At 38.4% G+C, this 24564-nt stretch overlaps 1 protein-coding gene across 11 annotated transcripts in view; it reads right to left on the bottom strand.

The window, feature by feature from the left end:
* Positions 1–24309, bottom strand: part of LOC149572257 (3-oxoacyl-[acyl-carrier-protein] synthase II, chloroplastic-like) — a 134460-nt gene extending 110151 nt beyond the window's left edge. For 5 of the 11 annotated variants that reach the window (XR_016359905.1, XM_089813488.1, XM_089813494.1 and 2 more), the window contains exons 1-4: positions 24183–24309; positions 23946–24046; positions 23767–23852; positions 21777–22226 (exon numbers count right to left, since the gene is read on the bottom strand). Coding sequence is in view for 10 of the 11 variants with exons in the window: in XM_089813488.1 (XP_089669614.1) it covers positions 21777–22068 (292 nt within the window). In the remaining variant the exon portion in view is untranslated. Of the gene's footprint in view, positions 1–21776; positions 22227–23766; positions 23853–23945; positions 24092–24182 lie in introns of all 11 variants that reach the window. The other 6 variants (XM_089813489.1, XM_089813495.1, XM_089813498.1 and 3 more) reach the window with 3 other exon arrangements.
* Between the last annotated feature and the right edge of the window lie 255 nt (positions 24310–24564).

Here is a 24564-nt window from a genome sequence, read left to right as displayed (position 1 = left end):
ACACCAGCAACTATTATCTTTTTGATTGCAATCAAATTTCTAATACAATGCTTATGAAATATGGCCAAAACTTTGGCATTTACATGGATTACCAAAATGACAATGCTGGTATAATGCACAGTTACAGCTAAAACTTATAATACCCTAAAAAAAACACTACTAACAAGGGAACCTAGTTGTAGATGGCTGTAATAATTTTCCTTCAATGCTGCCCCTTCTGCTTTACTTTTTCGAACTGCTTTTTCGGCCTGCTTTTTCGGTTCCGCTTTTTCCGCTTGCTTTTTCGATTCCGCTTTTTCCGCCTACTTTTTCAGTTCCGCTTTTTCCGCTTGCTTTTTCGATTCCGCTTTTTTTGCCTGCTTTTTCGGTTCCACTTTTTCGGACTGCTTTTTCGTTTCTGCTTTTTCAGATCGCTACCCTGTTGAATCTCAAGACCATATCTTTCAATGACGTCAAGATTTTCAGCTTGAAGGGATTTCGTCCTTCAAACTATTGAGACATAACCTCTAGAAAATTCTCCAATTTCTTTGATATTTTCAACCATGCTTAAAAAAAGCTCTTCAATTTCTTTTATAGTGTTCTCACAAGAGCTCCATCCTTCGTTTTCTCAATGTGGGATAAAACATAACTCCCTTTATGTAACTTATGTCTCCAATGTGTTATAAAATAAAGGGGACTCTTTTAATTTAAATATTTCCCACAAACTATAGTCTATGCATTAATAAAGTTAAATATTTAAATTTAACTTTATAAAATAGCTTTATCAATGTAAAACAAATCTTATCAATGATAAACAAGTCTTCTTGCCGATTTTAAACAATTACCATCGACATACCGCTGCCACTGGATGTCCACCCATGCCCAAGATGACTTACTATAAATAGTAAGTATGCCCAAAGTTGCCTCAAAACCCCTCAGAAAGACCTGCAACTGAAACTATCTAGGCCAAATGGCCTCTAAGCCCCTTTAATGTCCTGGTTAGCCTATGGGACCATGGGGAAATAGGCTAACGACAACATCATGCTATGAATGCTAAAAAGGGGACATTACAGTCCGCCCTTCCCAAAATTGCTTGTCCCCAAGCAATGGCCGAACAACAACCCAATCAATCCACCTGGATCCCAAATGTAGTCATGAACTATATTGCTGTCAGTCAACATAGGCTCCTGCAACAACCTGTGAAAATTAACCAAGAGGAATCCATAAATGAATCGTGAATCACGGTGCAACTGAACTTCAAATCCACTACTGCCACAGTCAGAAACCCACGAGGCACAAACTCTCAAAATATTAGACCCCAAGTAGAGTAGATCACCCAAACTGTCAACATAATAAACACCATCCACACAACCCACCGTGTTATGTGGAATGCACACTCCAACTCTGCTACAATAGTGACCACTCCCACATGAAACTGCACCAAATATAGAGAATCCACACACTGTGCATCTGCTGCAGTTAACACAACTCTGCAGATTACCGGCCACTGTCTCATAACCATAACACCCATGCATTGCTAATGGTGAATAGTCATTACACGGTAGATAGCAAAAATGAGAGCCAGTCCAAACCTGTCTGCCATCAACTCCTCAACACATGGATCAAAAGCAAACCGATGAACATATCCTTTAGTCTAGTGCCAGTAAAAAGAACCAATCTAAGTCAAAGACTCATCCTGCAAACGTGATATGACCAATTGTGACTGATCATCAGCTAAGTCAGAGGATGATATAGCCAAGAGTGCAAAATCAACAACAACATCACTAGTCTTTGTGCCCTCCAAGTCAAACATATCACAATGCTCAGCTGCAGCGCCCAACTCAGTTGAACTTGCCTCCAGTGGAAATGGACCAAATATGCCAATTGTAGTGTCGTGGACAGATATATCCTCATCTCCACTACCTCTATCAACCTCGACCATGGACATCCACGGATCACCAGACACCACGGTCTGTGATTGTACAAAATCTGGTAAAGACTGAAGTCGCTCTAACTCCATGATCACCTTAGCCAAATGAAACTGTGACTCCTCGAAAGCCAACTGTGTACTCTCAAGAATCTCAGAAGTCACCTCGAGCTGTTGAGTAAGCTCACTCACCTCATCTTCCTTGGCCAATAATGCATCGTATGCTGTACTCCCCCACTCCATAAGATAATCTCTGTCGGCTACCAACTGCATATAATTTTGTCTCAGAATCCGGATAGCCTCCCATAAAGAGTGGATCTCTGTCAAGGAAAGATAATTGCCTCCCTGCTCATCACTAGTAGGAGAACCCCATCCATAAACTGCTAACAACTAACGAGCAGCATCGAAATGCTCGCAAGCGATAGAAATGTCTCGCTCGCCAACTCTCAGCTGACTAGACACATGATTGTGCCGACTAGTCGAACTCCTATACTCTATCCCTGGTACACTGTCCAAAGGAGTAACCTCGGAATAGCTATCATCTGTAATACTCGGATCCTGGGACTCTTCTGTAAACTCTGTCATATCTGAGAGATCATCAACCCATTCCAACAAGAATGGTCGACTGGATATATGAACAATGCCCAACACAGGTGTGTAAAAACTAATTCCAACATCAAACAAGTTGCTGGCATGGATGAGAACTACACCTGGCAAACTACTAATCAAGTCCATGATGGTGCAATAGATACTACTACCAAAGAATGATAGATATCTCTAGTCAAAACGATCCCAAGTACTAAGATAAGGATCCCAACATCTAATCCATGAACGGAAACCAGCTGGCAATTCAAGTAAACTTCTCACCTGAGTAATGTGAACAATACCAACTGACTTCATGCACCTGTCTACAATCTTTGAATCCGGAGTGTGAATGCTAGACATACTCATATCATCATCATGTGACCCGACTGTAAAAGAAAACTGAGTCCCTGCTATACGCGCTAACTTCCGAACTGAACTCACCTCAAGACAAAGCTCGTCCACGTGTCTCTCAGAATCCTGGATAGCCAACCGAGTACACACCAAGGAATTTCGAGTATCCTCTAGCTCATGAAAAAGCCGGTCAACCTCCTTCTCCTCCTTCTTCACTGCATCTTCCTTGATCTGTTGTAAGTCGTCACAAGAAGAACCTGTTGTGACTCCTTTCTGTCTCTCCTGCAGTTGAATCATCCAAATGTGATTCTCAATCAATCTATGTATCCTGTCATGATGAGATAAAGCCGTGACAATATCCTTGTCCCTTGTCTTCAACTGGCTTGCCAAACCAAGTGAAGAGCTACTAGCCTCTATCTCATGTGAAGAAGCATCCAACTGTGCTTGATACTCATTTTCTGCAAAGTCCTGAATGCTCACTTTCTAATCAACTGTACTATCCTCAAACATGACAGTATCCTCAACTGCTGTAACTTCATCCAGCCCAACTATATTGGAATCAATATCTGTGTCAATCATGCAATCCAGTGTGCCTATGATATCACCTTCTGATGCAACTGGCTCAACCTGCACAACATCTGAAACGCCTTCTGCCTGTGAAGATGATGCAGATAAACCATTACCTGAAGATGTGCTGAAGTCTCCCTGTATCGAATCTGCATGTCTGTTAAACTTCTCATACAAGTTTTCGCCTGTCATAGGGAAAGTATAATCCTTAGGCCTATCAAAGCGTTCAATCAGTCTCTCCGTAAACTCCCTATATGAGGTAATGTGTGCATGACCCATAGTGACCATACCATGATGCCACCACTTGTGTGCTAACCCATCCAGGTGAATTGCTGCATACTTAATAGCTTCTTCCTCAGGCATAAGGTTCAATTGTAAGTATGTGTCAAGCTTTTGAACCCAAGCTCTTGCTGTAGACTTCCTCGAGCCATCATAATATGGTAACTGAAGTTTCCCTACTTTCTTCTGTAGCTCATAGCTCTGGTTCCTGTCATGTGCACGTGGCATATGCTTCATGCACATCTATATACTCTCTAAAGGTAATTGCAACAGTAAAATCTGGACCTCCGGCTTCCCAATCTCTCCGCAGCTGGTCCTGTATATCAGTGATCTGGGGCTCTGGTACAAGCTGCTCTGGAGCTCTAGGAGGAAATGTGGGAATCATGGGCCTCGAACTCACTGTCCTAGCTTGCTGGGGTGCATGACCGAAATTGTTCCCAACTTGTTCACCTCCATTATGTGTCACATCCTGATTATTCCCATTCTGATTCTTACCATTCTGATTATTTCCTCCACCCACATTAGCATTCAACCCCATTTGACAAGCCATCATCTGCATCATAAGCTCAAATCTCTGACTCTGTTCCTGTGCTCTTTACTCTGCTGATCGCTGTCCCTGTGCTAACGTGTCTAATAATTGTAAGAATCTTTCCTTACCCTGATCTGGACCGACATTCATTTTGTCAAACATTTTTCTCTCTATCTGGCTATTCCAAATTCCCTATAAGACCTGCACAGGATGGCAGGACTTATAGCCCTGATACCACTGTAATGACCCTCCTCAAATCTGCCCTCAAAAATGCTGATAAAAGCTCAAGGAATTTCATCAAACAATTCACATGCAAAGGACGTATGACTGATATAGTATTTCAGCTAGCTTCAAATGACTTTTTCTTCAATTTGCATCAATGAGAATCTTGTGCTAGAAGACTACAATGGACTACACAATGACCTAACATGAGTGTGCTACTAATTTTGACAATATTTAGTGCATATATATGATCTAAGCATGAGAAATGAACACCTACAGCCAACTGACATTTTTACAAACAGTTGGTATGCAAACTATCTAGCTGATAAATAATGAGATTGAATTGCTTAAATGACACCAGCAACTATTATCTTTTTTATTACAATCAAATTTCTAATACAATGCTCATGAAATATGGCCAAGACTTTGGCATTTACATGGATTACCAAAATGACAATGCTGGTATAATGCACAGTTACAGCTGAAACTTATAATACCCTAAAAAAAACAATACTAACAAGGGAACCTGGTTGTAGATGGCTGTAATAATTTTCCTTCAATGCTGCCCCTTCTGCTTTACTTTTTCGAACTGCTTTTTCGGCCTGCTTTTTCGGTTCCGCTTTTTCCGCTTGCTTTTTCGATTCCGCTTTTTCCGCCTGCTTTTTCAGTTTCGCTTTTTCCGCTTGCTTTTTCGATTCCGCTTTTTTCGCCTGTTTTTTCGGTTCCGCTTTTTCGGATTGCTTTTTCGTTTTTGCTTTTTCAGATTGCTACCCTGTTGAATCTCAAGACCATATCTTTCAATGGCATCAAGATTTTCAGCTTGAAGGGATTTCGTCCTTCAAACTATTGAGACATAACCTCTAGAAAATTCTCCAATTTCTTTGATATTTCCAACCATGCTTAAAAGAAGCTCTTCCATTTCTTTTATAGTGTTCTCACAAGAGCTCCATCCTTCGTTTTCTCAATGTGGGATAAAACATAACTCCCTTTATGTAACTTATGTCTCCAATGTGTTATAAAATAAAGGAGACTCTTTTAATTTTAATATTTCCCACAAACTATAGTCTATGCATTAATAAAGTTAAATATTTAAATTTAACTTTATAAAATAGCTTTATCAATGTAAAACAAATCTTATCAATGATAAACAAGTCTTCTTGCCGATTTTAAACAATTACCATCGACATACCGCTGCCACTGGATGTCCACCCATGCCCAAGATGACTTACTATAAATAGTAAGTATGCCCAAAGTTGCCTCAAAACCCCTCAGAAAGACCTGCAACTGAAACTATCTAGGCCAAATGGCCTCTAAGCCCCTTTAATGTCCTGGTTAGCCTACGAAACCATGGGGAAATAGGCTAATGACAACATCATGCTATGAATGCTAAAAAAGGGACATTACACAAGGTCATACAAGACTATTTAGTGCCTCAAAGACCTTGATCTTAGATGTAAATTAGATTGCTTCCAATAAAAGATAATTGTTGTTTTGAGACTTTGGGCCAATCCAAACTATCATGTGACGACATGTTCTTGAGTTGATTGTGATTTTTGGTGCTTTGTTCAAAAGGGATCTGAAGCAGATCTTGCAAACTTTGAGTTGCATATTGTATTTAGAGTTATAGTTTGTTTCCAAATTTGGACTTGCAAACTTTGAGTTTCTTGTCAGATTTGAATCTCTTGTAGAATACATGGGTACCTTGTAGACTTTGTGTTGCTTTTACTTTCTTAGTTTGTGCATGCAAGGTGAAATATGCATTGGAGACTTTGAGCTACATGTGTGTTCCATTCTTGTTCTCAAAATCTTATAAGGACCCATGGAAAGACTTCGCGCTAACTTGAGTTTCTTGGTTACATAAAATGTTGGTATGCTGAAGATTGTTATTCATACATCAAATTTTTTGTTTATCGGAATTATTGCTCAAATAGATACTTTACAAGTAAATTATGCTATTGCTTTAAGATTGTATTGTAATATTAACATCGATTGTGAAATTAGAGAATAGGATGAATGTCCCGCCTTGATTTAGTTTAGTGTAAATAGTAGTTAAGTGATTTGTTGATTCGAATAGCAATAAGAGGGGGACGCCTTCCCTGAGAAGTAGGAGACTGTGCCTCACATGTTGCAGCTGCAACCACTGTCTTTCAATTGATCCTATCAACTATTGGTTGCAAAACATCCAGTTTTATAAGTTGTGGTCACAATGACTTACAAAATTTCCACCCAACACACCTTACTATGCCCAAATATTTTACAAAATACTCCAATATCATCAACATTGTAAAGAGTGTACTTGATTATCATCTAGAGGTATGTATATATGTCATCTCTAGTAAAAAAATGTCAACAAATCACAAAATTTCACCATAGATGGCTAGTATGTGAATCCTCACACTAGTAGGATCCTTTCATATTTGAGACAGATAGGCATACTTTCTCTGTCCATTAAACTAAATAAACACATGGTGAGAAACACCCTTATATTGTAGGTATTCAATCAGTTTCACATAGGGATGTGTCCCATAGGTAATTTTAATCATTGTCATTGTAATGTCCCCATTTTAGTAGTTGACCAAGTGTGTGTGCGTTAGCCTTGTTCTACATGGTCCCGAGGGATAACGAAGGGTTTAAAGGGATCCTGGAGTGTTTTGGCCTAGTCATTTCCAGTTTGGGCCAAAACGAAGTTGATTTACTCAGTTTCAGACATACTTACTATTTTTAGTAAGTCGGCAGGACACAGTGCAGGTCAATTTTGGTGATTGGATTCGATACTCCTCGGTGAGAGCTTTCCGATGAGCTATCACTCGCATTATTCGGAGTCTGATTGCTAATACATTTTAATGCCTGAAGTTTTATTAAAGTAACGTCTAATTTAATTGTAAAATATTAAAGTGTTACTTTAATATTTATTTTATGGTGATGTGTACCCAAGGGAGACATAAGGGGTATTTTAATATATGTTTTATATATTACACATCTTTTATCCCACATTGCCCATATGAGTTGAGCGGACCCTTGGAAATAGAATAAAAGGAAGCATTTGTGGCTTCATTAGGCAGGTTGAATATGAGAAGAAATTGGTGTGTGAGTTGCAGCTCCGTTCTTGGCATTTGAGGACGTCTATCCTCTCTTGTAACATTCTAGACGTCATTCCCTTGGAGTTTGGCCTTTGGAATTCTTTGTTATTGGCTTCATTATCAGGCAGTTTAGTTGCATTTCCGGCTACAGGCAGATTTGGTATTTTGCTCATATCTTCTTCACTACTTGTCCGACGCTTATGCCGCTTTGAGGAAATGGTATTACGAAGGTAGTGGACTGATTGAAGGACAAAGTATTGTAGTAGCAAGTTCGAAAGCATGGGGTGGAGTATTATGTCAATACTGCTGAAATAATTAGTGAGTTGTTAAATCTGCCATGTATTTGGTTTTATGAATTCTGAAAATAACATTTTATTAGCAGCAGTTCATTTCCACTTTGCATATTATTGTAGTTTTTTTCTTGTTTATGTTGTATGATACCAATTCCATGCACAAAACACAACAAACAAATAAACGTTTGATTTTCGGAGTTATAAGGGGTTTAAAACATTAAACGGAGAAATAAGAGGTTGCATGCAAACTGTTTGACAAAATTCCTTTCAGCAAATTGGTTTAGTTTTTTGGGACATCCAGGGGTGCCCATTACAATGGTATCAGAGCTATAAGTCCTGCCATCCTGTGGAGGTCTTATAGGTAATTTGGAATAGCCGGATAGAGGGAAAAGTGTTTGATGAAATGTCAAAACACTAAAATCAAAAAAAAAAAAAACATAGGCTAAGCATTTATGTTTGAGCATGCGACAGGGGCCTTATAATTTCCGCGATACCAGAGCAAGACAAAATAGGATTTTAGACTTGCAAAGCAAACAGCCTAGTACATCCGCGCAGGGGGACATTGAATCCAGCCATACAGACACAGAGGAGATATTCTTTGATCAGGACAATAATATGGGTGATCGAGATGACAGGAATACAGGATTAGGCGGAGGCGGAAATGCTGGTCCAGATCAGGGAGAGGTACTGTTCAGACAGTTACTGGATACATTAGAGCAGGGGCAGCGTATGCAGCAGGAGCAGAATAGGCGAATGGACATGATGTTGCAGCTCATGGCTAGACAGATGAGTGTCAATATTAATCCAGGTGATGCCAACAACAGAAACAATAACAACGAGGGAAACAATAACAATGGGGGAAACAATAACCATGGAGGCCAAGGCAACAACAATGGTCCTGAGAATAACATTAATGGTAATAATGGACACGGCAACAATGGGAATGAGGCTGATAACTTTAGACACGTTGCACGCCCAGCACGGACTGCGAGCTCGAGACCTCTTCTACCCACTTTCCCACCCAGAGATCCGGTTCAACCAGTAAACGAACCGCAGATTACCGAGTTACAGAATCAGTTCAGGAGGGACTGGGAGGCTAGTGGACCGGAGTTTCAGGCAGATATTTCTCTTAGAGATTATATGGACTTGAGAATGAGACACATGCCTCAAGCAGGAGGGAGGAATCAAAACTTTGAGCTGAGGAAGAAAGTTGGAAAACTTTCTTTACCTTATTATGATGCTTCAAGGAAGATGACTGCACGAGCTTGGGTGCAGAAGGTAAATACATACTTGCAACTAAATCCTATGCCTGAGGAGGAGGCTATCAAGTATGCGGCTATGCACTTGGATGGCATTGCACATGAATGGTGGCATCATGGCATGGTGACTTTGGGGCATAATCAGATTACATCCTATGAGGAATTCACCAAAACATTGATTGAGAGATTTGACACTAAGGATCCCGAGTTACATTTCAAGGAGCTAGCACAGTTAAAACAGTCAGGTTCTGTGGATGCTTACATTGCCGAGTTTCAGCGCTTGTCTGTACTTGTTACTGATATCTCTCCTAGGAGATTGGTGGTGTTATTTTGTGATGGTCTTGCTCATCCATTACGAGGTTGGGTGAAGGGACATGATCCACTCACCTTAGCTGAAGCAACTAAAAAGGCACGAGATTTAGCCCCTTCGGTATACAAAGGAAAAAACCATTCAACAGATTCTTCCTACCCCAAGGACAAAGACAAAAAACCGTTTCAGAAAGAGTATAGCAAACCCAAAGAAGGATCAAAGGGACTAGACAATGAAACCTTGAATGAATTTCGAAAGAAGAAGTTGTGCTTCCATTGTAGAGAGCCTTGGGACTTATCTCATAAATGTTCTCTCAAGGCTAAGGCAAATCAAATGGAGTATTTTGCAACAGAAGAGTCAGAGTCAGAAGGGGAAGATCAGCACTCTGATTCAGATGAGGGTAACACTATAGAGGAGAGCAACATTCCTAAGGATGATAGATCGTTGGCACGCTTGACAGGGGCCCAAAAGGCAATCACATTTAAGGTCAGGGGTACTATCCAGGGGCAGAAAGTGATATCTCTTATTGACACTGGGGCTACACATAACTTCATAGATGCACAGTTGGTAGCCAGGGGAGGGTTGCAGACAGAGGAGCATGATGGGTTTAGAGTCATGGTGGCTAACGGTGATAAGTTATCTTCGCATTAGGTTTGGAGATGGCTACGAGTTGGAGGATGAGTTCTATGTTGTGGACATGGGAGATTATGATGTCATCCTCGGCATGACATGGATGGCTTCACTAGTTGAGTTCACACTCAATCTAGCGAAATTGGAGATGAGATTCCAGCATGAGGGCAGAACTGTGGTACTTAGAGGACTTTCAGATGGAGGTTGCAGAGTAGTGTCCTTGAGGAGAATGCAGAGACTTTTTCGTCATGATGACATAGAGTGGGCGGCAGAGTGCTACATTATGCCAACTTCACCAGAGCCACAAGAAAAGAGTCATCCACCAGATATCCAGAAGATACTTGATAGACACGCTAAAGTATTTAGCGATATTCCTCATGGGGTTCCTCCTAACAGAGGGATGGAACATGTTATTGAGCTCGAGGAGGGAGCCAAACCAGTTATGATTACTCCTTATCGTCATCCTAAGAAACACAAGGATGAGATAGAGAAGACGATTAAGGATTTGTTGGAGATGGGGCATATCAGGCCCAGTAAGAGCCCCTTTGCTTCAGCAGTAGTATTGGTAAAGAAGAAGGATGGGACGATGCGCATGTGCATCGATTACAGGGCACTGAATAAGAAAACAATTAAAAACAGGTATCCCATTCCTAGGATTGATGAGCTGATTGATGAGTTGCATGGGGCATGCTTCTTCACCAAAATTGATTTGCGATCTGGATACCATCAAATCAGGATGAGAGCAAAGGACATTGAGAAAACAGCCTTTCGATGTCACTATGGCCACTTTGAGTTCATGGTTATGCCATTTGGTCTAACCAATGCACCTGCTACATTTCAAAGTTGTATGAACCAGGTATTCAGGAAGCAGCTGAGGAGATTTGTCTTGATCTTCTTTGATGACATCTTGGTCTTCAGTAAGACCTGGGAGGAGCACTTACATCATCTGGAGGAGGTGTTATCTATTCTGGAGAGAGAGTCATTGTATGCCAAGGAATCTAAATGTAAGTTTGGCATGACTAAGCTCCTTTACCTTGGGCATATCATTAGTGCAGATGGCGTTCGGGTTGATCCCGAAAAGATTAGAGCTATTGTAGAGTGGCCTACTCCCACAAACCTTACACAGCTTAAGGGATTCTTTGGTTTATGTGGTTTTTATAAGAGGTTTGTTAAGGGATTCTCACAGATTGCTACACCCTTGACAGATCTTACCAGGAAAGGAGCCTTCATGTGGACAAGGGCAGCACAGAGGTGTTTTGAGCATTTCAAGCAGGTAATGTCTTCATGTCCAGTTCTAGCTCTACCGGATTTCACGAAGCCTTTTGAGCTTCATTGTGATGCATCAGGTGATGGGATTGGAGCAGTATTGATGCAGGAGAAGCATCCCATTGCATTCGAGAGTAGGAAGCTCCGGGGAGTTGAGAAAAGTTATTCTGTCTATGACCGGGAGATGTTGGCCATAATGCATGCATTGGCCAAATTTTGATCATATTTGGTAGGTGGACATTTTGTGATCAAGACTGATCACAACAGTATTAAATACTTCATGAGCCAGCGTGATCTTAATGACCGGCAACAAAAATGGGTGACTAAATTGCAGGCTTATGACTTTGACATAGAGTTTGTCAAAGGTAAGAAAAATATGGTGGCTGATGCCTTATCTCGGAGACCTCACTTATGTGCTCTGGCAGAGATTTCAGGAGATTGGAGAGATCGGATTATAGCAGAGTATGTCGGAGATGCTTGGGCTTCTGGATTGATTTCAGGTACCATACAGGATGATCGCTATGAGGTGATAGATGGATTGATCAGAGTTCAGGACAGGGTTTATTTGATTCCGTCATCACATTTGAGAGAGGCGATACTGAAGGCATTTCATGATGCACCCACAGCTGGACATCCGGGGGTCTTCAAGACCTATAGGTAGATACGAGAGCGGTTTTCATGGAAAGGGCTTAAGGATGATGTTCAGAGGTATGTCAGGGAGTGTGTGGTTTGTCAACAAAATAAGGGAGAGCACACATTTCCTGCAGGTTTATTACAGCCCTTGCCCATTCCTGATAGGAAATGGGAAAGTATTTCGATGGACTTCATCACTGGTTTACCACGAGTGCAGGGAAGAGATTGCATCTATGTGGTGGTGGACCGCTTGACGAAGTTTGCTCACTTCTTTTCTATTCCGTCCACATACACAGCAGCACAGGTGGCAGATCTTTTCTTTAGAGAGATATTCAAGTTACATGGGCTGCCCAGATTCATTGTCAGCGACCGGGATAGTAAGTTTATGAGTGTTTTTTGGCAAGAGTTGTTTAGGTTGTGTGGTACAGATCTTACACCTAGCATTAGTTATCATCCACAAACAGATGGGCAAATAGAGATTGTCAATAAATGGGCAAAAGGATATTTGAGGAACTATGTAACTACACAACAAAAGGCTTGGATCAGATGGTTGCATATGGGAGAGTATTGTTATAACACCACTTATCATATGTCCATCAAGATGACTCCTTTCATGGCACTCTATGGTTATGAAGCACCTAGCTTCATGGATTTAGTTTTGGGGGACAGTAGAGTGCCCAAAGCCAAAAACTTATTGCAGGATAGTCAAGACATCCTGAAAGTGCTCAAAGAGAATATACAACAGGCCCAGAATCAATAGAAATTGTATGCTGATCAGCACCGAATAGAGCGTAGCTTCAAGGTAGGGGATATGGTTTACTTGAGGCTACAACCATGTAGACAGTCATCGCTCAAGAAGAGCGGAGCTGAAAAGTTGAAACCTAGATTTTATGGTCCCTACAAGGTGATTCGCAAAGTGGGCAAAGTCGCCTATGAGCTTGAGCTTCCAGAGGGCAATCGAGTGCACAATGTGTTTCATGTGTCTAGGTTTAAGAAAGCCATTGGTCAGAGTGTAGTGTCTTCTGCAGATTTACCCCCTTTGGATGAGGAGGGGAAGCTTGTGTTAGTACCCGAGGCTATTCTGGACACCAGAGAGAGGAAGCTTAGAAACAGGATAGTGAAGGAGTATTTGGTCAGATGGAAAGACCTGCCGGAGGAAGATTCTACATGGGAGAGTGAGCAGGTTATTCAGCAGGCTGGACTGAGATTGCTTGAGGACAAGCAATTTCAAGGGGGGCGGACTGTAATGTCCCCATTTTAGTAGTTGACCAAGTGTGTGTGCGTTAGCCTTGTTCTACATGGTCCCGAGGGCTAACGAAGGTTTTAAAGGGATCCTGGAGTGTTTTGGCCTAGTCATTTCCAGTTTGGGCCAAAATGAAGTTGATTTACTTAGTTTCAGGCATACTTACTATTTTTAGTAAGTCGGCAGGACACAGTGCAGGTCAATTTTGGTGATTGGATTCGATACTCCTCGGTGAGAGCTTTCCGATGAGCTATCACTCGCATTATTCGGAGTCTGATTGCTAATACATTTTAATGCCTGAAGTTTTATTAAAGTAACGTCTAATTTAATTGTAAAATATTAGTGTTACTTTAATATTTATTTTATGGTGATGTGTACCCAAGGGAGACATAAGGGGTATTTTAATATATGTTTTATATATTACACATCTTTTATCCCACATTGCCCATATGAGTTGAGCGGACCCTTGGAAATAGAATAAAAGGAAGCATTTGTGGCTTCATTAGGCAGGTTGAATATGAGAAGAAATTGGTGTGTGAGTTGCAGCTCCGTTCTTGGCATTTGAGGACGTCTATCCTCTCTTGTAACATTCTAGACGTCATTCCCTTGGGGTTTCGCCTTTGGAATTCTTTGTTATTGGCTTCATTATCAGGCAGTTTAGTTGCATTTCCGGCTACAGGCAGATTTGGTATTTTGCTCATATCTTCTTCACTACTTGTCCGACACTTATGCCGCTTTGAGGGGATGGTATTACGAAGGTAGTGGACTGATTGAACGACAAAGTATTGTAGCAGCAAGTTCGAAAGCATGGGCTGGAGTATTATGTCAATACTGCTGAAGTAATTAGTGAGTTGTTAAATCTGCCATGTATTTAGTTTTATGAATTCTGAAAATAACATTTTATTAGCAGCAGTTCATTTCCACTTTGCATATTATTGTAGTTTCTTTCTTGTTTATGTTGTATGATACCAATTCCATGCACAAAACACAACAAACAAATAAACGTTTGATTTCCGGAGTTATAAGGGGTTTAAAACATTAAATGGAGAAATAAGAGGTTGCATGCAAACTGTTTGACAAAATTCCTTTCAGCAAATTGGTTTAGTTTTTTGGGACATCCAGGGGTGCCCATTACAGTCATCCCCAATATATTTCAAGGATGCAAGAATGGATGGAAAAATTCTATTGGGCATCTCTAATCTAGAAAAACATGTGGACATTGTACAAACACCTAATAATCAATAGGGATGATTAGCTCTCCCCAAAACAATAAGAGGTCTTCTAGACATCCCTAAACCATCTTCAGGATGACCATTGTCCACTATGAACCACCATGCAAAAATAGAGAAAATTAAATAAAAGAGAAAGGGGTCAACCCTCAACCTAAAACAAAGATACTTGCACTTAAAAACAAGGTTACACAGGGACAGGGGACCAGGGTACTTGTGTACTTCGAGTATGGGTACAAGTACAATTATTTTTCAAAATAGGGGACAGTGATACTTGGGTACGTCAATTTTTTTAGTATAATTAGATATTTTATAAAAAAAATTCTGAAAATATAAGTCGTAACACTCAGTTTTTAAAAAAAAAAAGAGTGATAAAGTTTGCAGATATAATGTATTAATTTCAGTTTCAAATTTGCAATATGTTTGTATTAATAATATATGTGAAATGTTTAGATGCACAATAGAGAAGGCAAACTTTAAACATGAACATGAAGATCATAAATCATATAACAAAGGCATATTACAAATGATAAACTTCTGACTCGAACAATGAGAAAGTTTATTGTTAATCAGTATTGTATTAAAGTTTCAAATTGTTACATATTGAATTAAGCTTGATAAACAACAAGTTAATACGCAAACAAAAATCAAAAATCTTAATCAAGATCCTTACTATGATGCTCTCCATTGAGTATCAGGTACTTGGGTATATGTACTTGGTACTTGGTACATGTACCCAGTACTTAAGTACGTGTACCCAGTACTTAAGTACGTGTACCAATACCTAGTATGCATCCTAGGGGTATAGGAATACCCATGCAATATGCTTTAAAACACAATTTTTCTTCATTTGTCCATTTTGCATTTTTTCGAAGGCAGAAAAGAAAGTCGTATGGCAAAAGAGCATCAAAAGTATATTCTTGTTTCTCCACACATGTCTAGTTGTTGCACAAGTCATTGCTACTACTGCATAATGGATACTAGTTGCTACACAAAGTTTTTTAGTGCTTACATATAAGGACATTTTCTTGTGCAAATTGAACGTCTTGTTGGAACTACAATTGGAACAATTGTTATGTTGTCATTGATGTCAAACCTTACTAGTAAGACATTTGCTAACAGTGCAGAGTGCCATATCAGTTGATTGATAAAGAAGATTTGGAAGGAGAGATAACAAGATGAACTAGTAAAGTTGTTAAGTCAATAAGTATGATGAAACTACAAAGGGCACTTGATCAATTAGTATTTCACAAGATAATGTGTTTTTTGATCATTGTATTAAGTGAAGAAGAAAGATGAGTTGAGATATAGAAGAGTTGATTGATATAAGTCAAGAAGTTGAGTAAAACGTGAGTTTGACCGAGTAACAAGTTACCAGGTCAATGAAGAAGTGAAGCATTACTGAGCAGAAGATTAAGGAACTTAAGTATTAGCCGAGTGGTGGTAATGACCGAGCAAGATGAAGGAAAATCGAAGTAACAACTGAGCATAGTGATGGCCAAGCAAGCCAATGTAAGTCGAGCGAGACAAATCAGTCGTGCCCGAGCTACCTAGTGATGACCGAGTGTTAGCAAATTAACAGTTTGTGAAAGAATCAAGATTTGAGGCTAACATAGTTGAATTTACGGATCAGTCAAAGCACATTAAAGATAAGGATTGATGAGCTGGCATATTTAATGCATGAATTGAGTTTGTTAAGTGATCTAAGGCGAAGATTCAATGAGAAGTTTCCAGAAGTTTCAAGGAAAGAAGTAGGACAAAACAATGAACAGATAAGATGAATCTGATCAAACCCCAGATCTATGGTTAAACCCATCTATTTAAGTAGGCATATGAGATGTTTTACAATTGGTTGTTAGGCTAGTGAATTTGTGAAGATAAGTGAAGAACGGAGTTGCGGAGGAAAAGTGAGAAGTTGGGGATAGCGAGATTGCTTGAACTGTTGCCAAGCATATCAAAGATGGAGAATGTGATGAGGACCAGTCAATGAACCAAGAATGAGCCGAATAGAGATTTGAACATGCAAAGTGAGTTGTATTTTATCAGATCAACCTAGTTGTTACTTTCTAACCATTATGGCAGTAAAATCCTTTAATCAAGGTTGACCTAACAATCATATTGTAAATCCTTTAATCAAGGTGACATTCTGATGGGATGTTTTAAAGAGCTCTAACAAGGCCACTCCTAATACGGTGATTAAATCTTTTGACAGGGTCACACCTAACAATGTGTTTTGTAACCTTTAACAAGATTGGCTCTTAACCGAGCTCACTTCAGAAGAGTGAAAAAGTGGTAGCATATTACTTGGTGGTTTTTCCCAAATTGGATTTCCACATTAAATACTGGAGTCATACTTGTGTGAATGTTGTTTTCATGTTTCATGCTATTTACTGTTATATGTTTCTACAATTTGGCTAACACTAAAACAAAGAGCTAAGTGTTGATATGAATAAGTTGGATTACTGATGAATAGCTATATTGGCCAAGTGGATTTATGAGTTTGATTAAGTTGTTTGAAGTTGTTAAAAGTTGAATTGGTACATCTGAACATGAGGATAACTGATCCACCCCCTCCTCTCAGCTATTCTAATCATTCTAACACATCTTTGTTAGTGCAAGAGGTCGATTTGTTGTGCAAAGTGAATTTCTTTGTTGGTGTTGTTAGGAATAGAGAATATTGTTGGCACTTGGGAGTATTGTAGAGATGTTGTATTGATGACAGGTTTTGTCATTAATGTCAACATATATTCTTTGGTTCATGATAGACTCAAATTATGTATATTGCGGGCTACTTATTAGTTCATCGTAGACAATGTTTGACAAAATTGGATATGTGAGCTTACATTTGTGTAGAAGAATGACTGTAGATATCATGTCTATGTTCGATGTACTTTATGTAATATTTTAGATGAGTTATGGTTTATTTCATGAAGACAAGTAGCAAATCAGTGAATAGGAAAGTATGCCAGAACCAGTTACAATAATTTTTCTATATCTTATTAGCGAGTAGGAATTAATGTTGGCAAGCATAGAACATGGTAGAAGACTTCTTAGTATGTTTATGTTCAAATTTGTGAGTCATTTGGCTTTCTTTGGAAAGATCACTGGTGTATATTGGGCGATGCATTTGACTAGCAATTGACTAGGCTGTTGTAGCGTGCGAATTATCATTGGCAAATGACATATTTTTATTGTAACATATGGGACATTTTATGTAATGGTTGTATAGATGCTTATGAAGGCATGTATACCTTAGCATGGTCCTATGTAATTATTTGTACATTGGGGAATCTCTAATAGGCCGACCTAATTAATTATTTGTATTGGGTACAAAGGAAAGTTGTTTTCCTTATTTGAATGTATGTAATGTAATGCAATGATGCGAGCCTTGATGCTATATTATCAAAGTAGAGAAGATAAGTTGTTTCAATGTTAGTGGACTTCGAAGGAATTGTTTTGGCAACTATGATGCAAATTAGTCAGTTCATTCTTATTGGATATGCTATCCTGAAAGATCTATCTTTCACTCTTGTCAAAGCATTTGGATAGTGGGTCTAGTTGTTCTTATCAACCTTTAACAAAGTTAGAACCTTCTAGCAAGGGTTCAAGGTCTTCTAACAGGGATTTGTCCTTTAACAAGGATTGTTGTACTAAATGAATTGTATGTGACTCCTAACAAGATCACATCCTTTCACAAGGAACTTGTATATTAGGACACTATCTTGTGGGTGCAATCTCAGCTAGGGTTTTCCCTCTAATCAAAGGTTTTCCTAGCCAACAAAATTATTGTGTTATGGTGTATGGTTTCTTATTGTTATGCATCATTGTTCTAATTGTTGGTGATCAGTCTTATAAGTTAAGATTTAATTATATTTGCTCACAACTGATTCAACTTATATTCATATTGCAGAAATCACCTACAATTGGGACACCCTAACAGAACTGTGATATAGACATCGGTGAATGCATAGTAAGGTGGCCATTATAACAGAAAAAGCTTGAGACATTAGGATCGCATACATTGCAATAGCAATATTGATTGGATTCATCATTGGGAGGTCGCATATATTCGAGATTCATCTAGCAATGCAGGCTTGTAATCACCAGTACTACTGAGATGACACATTTCAGGGAATATCAGTAATCATATACTGGATAGCAGAGATCACATCAGCATTGTGGAGTATCATTATCATCCGTCCGCAACTCCCAATGTGGAACAATTGCTAGTAGACCACGGTACAAGGTCTCTTGAGCTATACATTGACTGTAATAAGAAATTGTACTCTAAATATAAATCTTGGATTGCTGATTTATCATTGCAATTTTTGTCTATGTTTGTTCTTGTGCATTTGTTTGGGATATTTCATGTTCCTGGATCTAAAATGATCCAATAGTTGTTATGAAATGATAAATTAAAATATGTGTACACTAACAATGACAGCAATGAACAAAAGTTGATCTGTGTCAACTCTCAAGAATTCCCAATATAGCTCCAGTGTTATTTTGATTCTATAATGTATATGATGAATGTCCTATATATGAATAAATAAAAAATTCCTATATTTTTAATACTTTTCTTATTTTTTAATTCTCTTCCCCAACTATCCCTTAAAAAGAGGCTTCTTGCCCCCTACCATCCCCAAAATGTGCCTTATTGTGTTTATTGCACCCCTCCCAAAAAATTTGAAAAACTCCGAGGAACAAAGCATCCCCTCCCACAATATGTGAAAAGATCAAGTCCTTCTCAAATGCCACATGGTTCAACATTTGATAGACACAGATCATAAGTGCGATAGCCCAGTAGGCAGAGATCAAGGCTTTTGGAAAATTTGTAGATTGCTAGAGAGGTGCCAACAACCATCTACATATCTATCAAAAACAATCAGTCTGCCATGTGGCTTGATTTGGATTGGCTTCATGAACAGATGGAGGGTCAACAAAGATCCACAAACTTTTCCAGGCCCATGCCAAGCATCTACAGATCTATAGAAGCCCATAATATAATGCCAAACTACCTTTAACCTCCTGAATAACAAGGGCCCACCTTTAATCTCTCCAGTAACAAGGGCCCACCACGAATTTCTAAACTCTACAAAATAAAATACATCATAACCATAAGTATTGAAATACTCCACAGTGGATGTACTGACACTAGTGACTTGGATTTTTCAAAATATCGAAAGATATAAGTAGACAACCCAAGAAACAATCTATAGAAGCATAGAAGCCAATAGCCAATTACCACACAAATGAAAATGAATCAACAAACCACATTTCACAACCACTTGATTCAGTAAACCAATGAAATTAAACCATCATGCAAGAACAAAGAATACCGGAAAAATGGTGAATTGTTACTTTTAAGTAGTTGACCAATATACCAACTACCAACAATGACCGGACATGCTTAGAAAACAGCCATAACTGGGGACCAGTTAAAATGTGCTATGAGGCAAGAAAAGCAAGGCAGCCAAAGCCGATACCAAGGAAAATTAAAACATTGCTCCAACACAACCAACTACCTCACCAACCATGAAATCGATATTTTTGGCATCCCCTCTCATTACCTATGATTACTTTTATTGATATTTGAAGAAATTGTGTTAATTGTAGCAGGTTGTTTTTTGGTAATAAATCCCTCCACTACCTGTTAGAATCATGATGCTCATCCCTAGAATGTCAGCTCAAGTCTCTTGACAACACACAAAGCTCTGAGCTCTTGATATCCTTAATAAGGAAGTATTTCTTGGTTGTATTTGTTTCAAGGCAATAACATGATCTCTTTGAACTAATTGTTAACTTGTCTAATGGATCATAACGTGATATTTTGAATTATGATTGAACTCTTGTTGTTTTTAATTTTAACAGTTGATATCAGATCACAGCAGTTACGCAACAGGATAAGAACACAATGAGAAGGAAATAGAGATGCATAGTAAACACCCTTTCAAATAGATGATATGGTGGAGCTAACTGGGAAAATTACAAACACATGTAAGCACATACAATGCAACCACTGAAAATTTCAAAAGCGTCCCCCAAGTGAGACTGCTGCTGAAGACCAGCATTGACTCTGTTAAGGCAAATAAATTAGAAATGTGCCTAAGAAATGTGTTTGATAATATGGATCCCTACACCCTCAACCTAAACTCCATAAATAAGGTAGCACTCATTCCTTTAAAAAAAGTCAGAAACCCAAATATGTGAACCAAAATTCCCCTCCAAGATTTGGCCAGAATCTTTCAACAATGCTTCACAGTAATTTTTTGAAGTGAAACCAATATTCTGATACTTACCACAGTAATATCTTAATGTTTTGCATGGTTGGTAAGCTACCAAGGTCTCAGGGATGACTCTTTTGATGCAGAAGCATCCTTGGTGGGAAGGCACTTGCATCACCAAATATAGTGTCCATTAGTTAAAACTTTAAAATTCCTTTAGTTGTATAAACCATGAAAAACTAACATTCATTTGACGATCAAATCCTTGATTGAAGGATGCAAGATCACCTCTTGCAATTTTTTTCTGGAATCAACTGGGACTCTACTTCCATCACTATGATCCCCACTTGATGTTATATAACATCCTACCATCATGAGAATCAGTCAAACAAAATAAGTAAGTTACAACCATACAGCTGAATTCGTGCCACCTTGTCTCCAAAGGGATATAAGGGCAAACGGAGAAAAAAGAAGATAATCTAAGGTGCAGTTTGAATGAAGGAGAATTTAAGAAGAAAGTGGAGGATCAATCTAATTTGAAGCTGTTTGGGAATGCATTTTGTTGTGACACTATACCATGGTTTCTGTTTGCATATATCCCCTCCCTTGCCAAGATAAGCAGCTGTAACTCGTTGTTTTAGTTTTAGTTTTAAAATAAGGCTGCAATGTCAAAGTTGTTTAATCAAGCCCCTGACATTGACTGATCATTTTCTTGGAATGTCATTCCATATTTTCATAATCTCTTGACAATATCCAAATGTGAGAAATCTGTACTCAAAGTGAATGAAATTTAGTAGGATATTTTATGAAACGCCTTCGCCGTAAGTATTTGAGTGATGAACATTTATGATTCATTTGAACTGCAATCACTTACAAACAAATGGCAACTAGAATTGCATCAGGTTAGAAATATCTATTTTTCGAATCCAATTCTACTGGGAAAGCAATTTTCATTAAAAATACATTTAGCTAAACCTTGTAGCTTCCAACAGAGAATCATTTCGCCCCCAATAGATCTATTCTTGGACACATTTGGGTCAGGCAAGAAAAACACAAAATGTTGGGATTATAAAATCCCAGGCGACAATCCTAAAAGCATTTCATTAAGCAGAACAAAAATTAAGCGAACGTTGTGAAAGCCTCAAAAAAATAATAAATCATAACTCTGACCTATAGCACCAATGTCCTTCATCTTTCTTTGACCAAAGTTGATTCGAAAAGGCAAAGGTCTGCTTTCTCCAAAGAAGAGGGATTCTTTGAAACTACATTTAGGCCTCGTTCTGCATAATATAACCAATTTTTCCCCTATTACTTCGTGCCCTGTGGAAGGAGACCAGTAATTCCTAGGCAGAACCCGATGTTTGTTCACACGTGTCAGTCGTCTCGTAGCTCTTCTCGACAAGGGATTCGAGCTTGCACAAGTGCAATCAGCCCAGCTACAGAGCGGAGCTACAACTGCCATTGTTGCAGCCAAAACAGCAAAATAAGTATAACAATGCGACTAATTTATGTAAATGTGGGGACATCGGCCGCTGCATTTCCGAGAATTCTTAACATCTGCCATTATATTCACTCCATTTTGCGATGAGCGACAACTTTATCACCGCACTGCCCGATCCTCTGCAAAACCAAGCGTAAAACATGAATATACAATTCAAAAGCGAAGTTATAAACAGATTTATATTTATTCAAAGATCCGTACTCTATTATCAATCGAGAAAAATACCGATAAGAAAAAGAATAGAACTTCGAAAGTGCTCTCTTCCTGCCTGTTACGCTGCAATATTGTGATTCTTGTACCCACTATTGAAAATTGTCAAATCTAATGCCAATTGTCAACGAGGAAAATTTAAAACATTCAGACCACGTGGTATGTAAAGCACGGCACGTTTTCAACTCTTATTTGTTCACAGTTGGCCAGTTATTTGAGAACCTACTATCTAATATTGACATTGCCATTTTAGAATTGAAAACGTAGAAACGTTGAGAAAATTCTTCGGCCGATTCTGAATTTGCAAACAGCCTTCCATTTCTAGTAAGAAAACAGTTCTAACTTATTACGTTTGTGTCGCAATTCTATGAATTCAAAATAATCATTTTCAGAGGATGGACATTTGAGAAAAGAAGATAACTGTAAATTTGTTTCGGAATCGGATATGTATAGGACCATCATTTGCTATGCATTTCCACTGCATACCTACATTTAACAGAATTGTTTAAAAACGTGCATTCTACAGGATTTTATGAATTGTTACTTCCAAAATCTACAATAATTCGCTTTTAAATTTATAGACGGACTGGTGAAGAAATCTGACTAGCTACTATGCAACCGATTATAAAATGGCAAGTAACAGATATTTTGCACATTTAATAACGAGAGTTAACAAAGGTCTGCTATTGTAAAGCTTACGAATCAATTCTAAGATCGCAAGTCTAGGGAAATAATCTTTGTCTTGCGTACAGTGGAAGAACAGATTCTTTTTCTTTATTTTATTTTACGGATAAGCGAATTGTTCCCACAGATAAATGTACGTTTTTGTTATATAAGAATTCCGACGTCATGAATTTAATATAATTCTTATAATTGCAACGCTATACGGTAAAATCTCAAAGAAAAATAGTCTTTTCTATGTAAAGGATAAAAACAGACTTTTCTATCTTTTATAATGAAGCAGATTTTTCTTCTCCTGAAAAACTGTGGTAAGCCTACTCCAAAGAGAATACAGACTTCGCAGTTTTCAAGATGGTCTAAAAGAATTTTACACAAAGAAGAATAAGTAGAATTTTTGGGAAAAATACAGGTTTGTTAAAATATAAGAAATTTGAAATGCTATTTTTGAGAAAAACATAGAAATGACTAGAATTTTCGGAAGAAGTCCATATTCTTTAATAATAATAAAAATCAAAAAAAAAATTTGAGAAAAAGAAAGAATTTACCACAGTATAAAATACACTCTGTACCTTGAACAACTCATGTACATTCTATTAAATATTCAAATCAATCAAATATTTATTTAAATTTAGTTTGGAGTGGCCTGCAAGTATATTTCCTGTAGAAAAAATAGGTCTCTTGTTTTCAAAAAAAAAAAAAGAATGTGGAAGTAAATCCTCAAAAAAAGTCTCGTATGTGAAGAAAAAGTAGCTGCGCAAAGCCACCAACCTTACTCGCAGACGGAACAGTGTTGCGTGAAGATGCGATTATGAGCAATATCGGTAGCCTACTTTCCTAAGTGGGAAAACGTAACCCTGCGCAAGGATTTACAAACAATTCAAACTTCAAAATCAATCCAAACCTTCTAAGCTTTGCTGGCAAAAATTCAAACAGCAAAATCATCTTACCAAGGAAACAAACGGAATATGCTACAAATATCCCCAACTTTTTAACTTTTCTACCGGTGAAGTTCCTGAGATTTGAACTCCCGATTAGGCAAACCACCATTCTGCAAATGTCTTTCAACATTATATATTTCTTTAATCCTAACGGCCTGGGTCATTGAAATTTGAAATTCCCATAAAAGAAAAATCGAAAATTTTAGGATAATATTCGTAAGTAGATCCATTAACATGACTAAGTACCATGTATAAAACCAGAGCTTTTTTAAGGAAACAACAAATGCCACAGCTGCACTGGAGTGGATCCAGAAAATTGTTGTTGGTAATCTCCGCAGCCAGCTTCCACCACATATTCTTCATCTGATTTCTTGGTTTTAGCAGTGGATTTCTATAATGGCCTTTATAGTAATTTCTCTTTGACACCATTGATTCATCGAAATAGTTTGTCTTTTACTCAGATCCAATCTAAATATCTTTTCAATCACTTTTCAATCGAATTTTGCTTGAAATCAAGATTCGACCTACCGCACGTTTTCGTCTCTATTTTCTTTTTACATTTTTATTATTTATTATTTATTCACAAGTCTTTTAGGTTCCAATTTGTGGAGGCCAGATTTCTCACAAC

The sequence above is a fragment of the Cupressus sempervirens genome, chromosome 2 (genome assembly GCF_028749045.1).
Source record: "Cupressus sempervirens isolate cs-2001-9-10 chromosome 2, ASM2874904v1, whole genome shotgun sequence".
NCBI lineage: Eukaryota > Viridiplantae > Streptophyta > Pinopsida > Cupressales > Cupressaceae > Cupressus > Cupressus sempervirens.
Note: the sequence above shows the minus strand (reverse complement) of the source record. Positions and strands in the feature narration are given on the sequence as shown.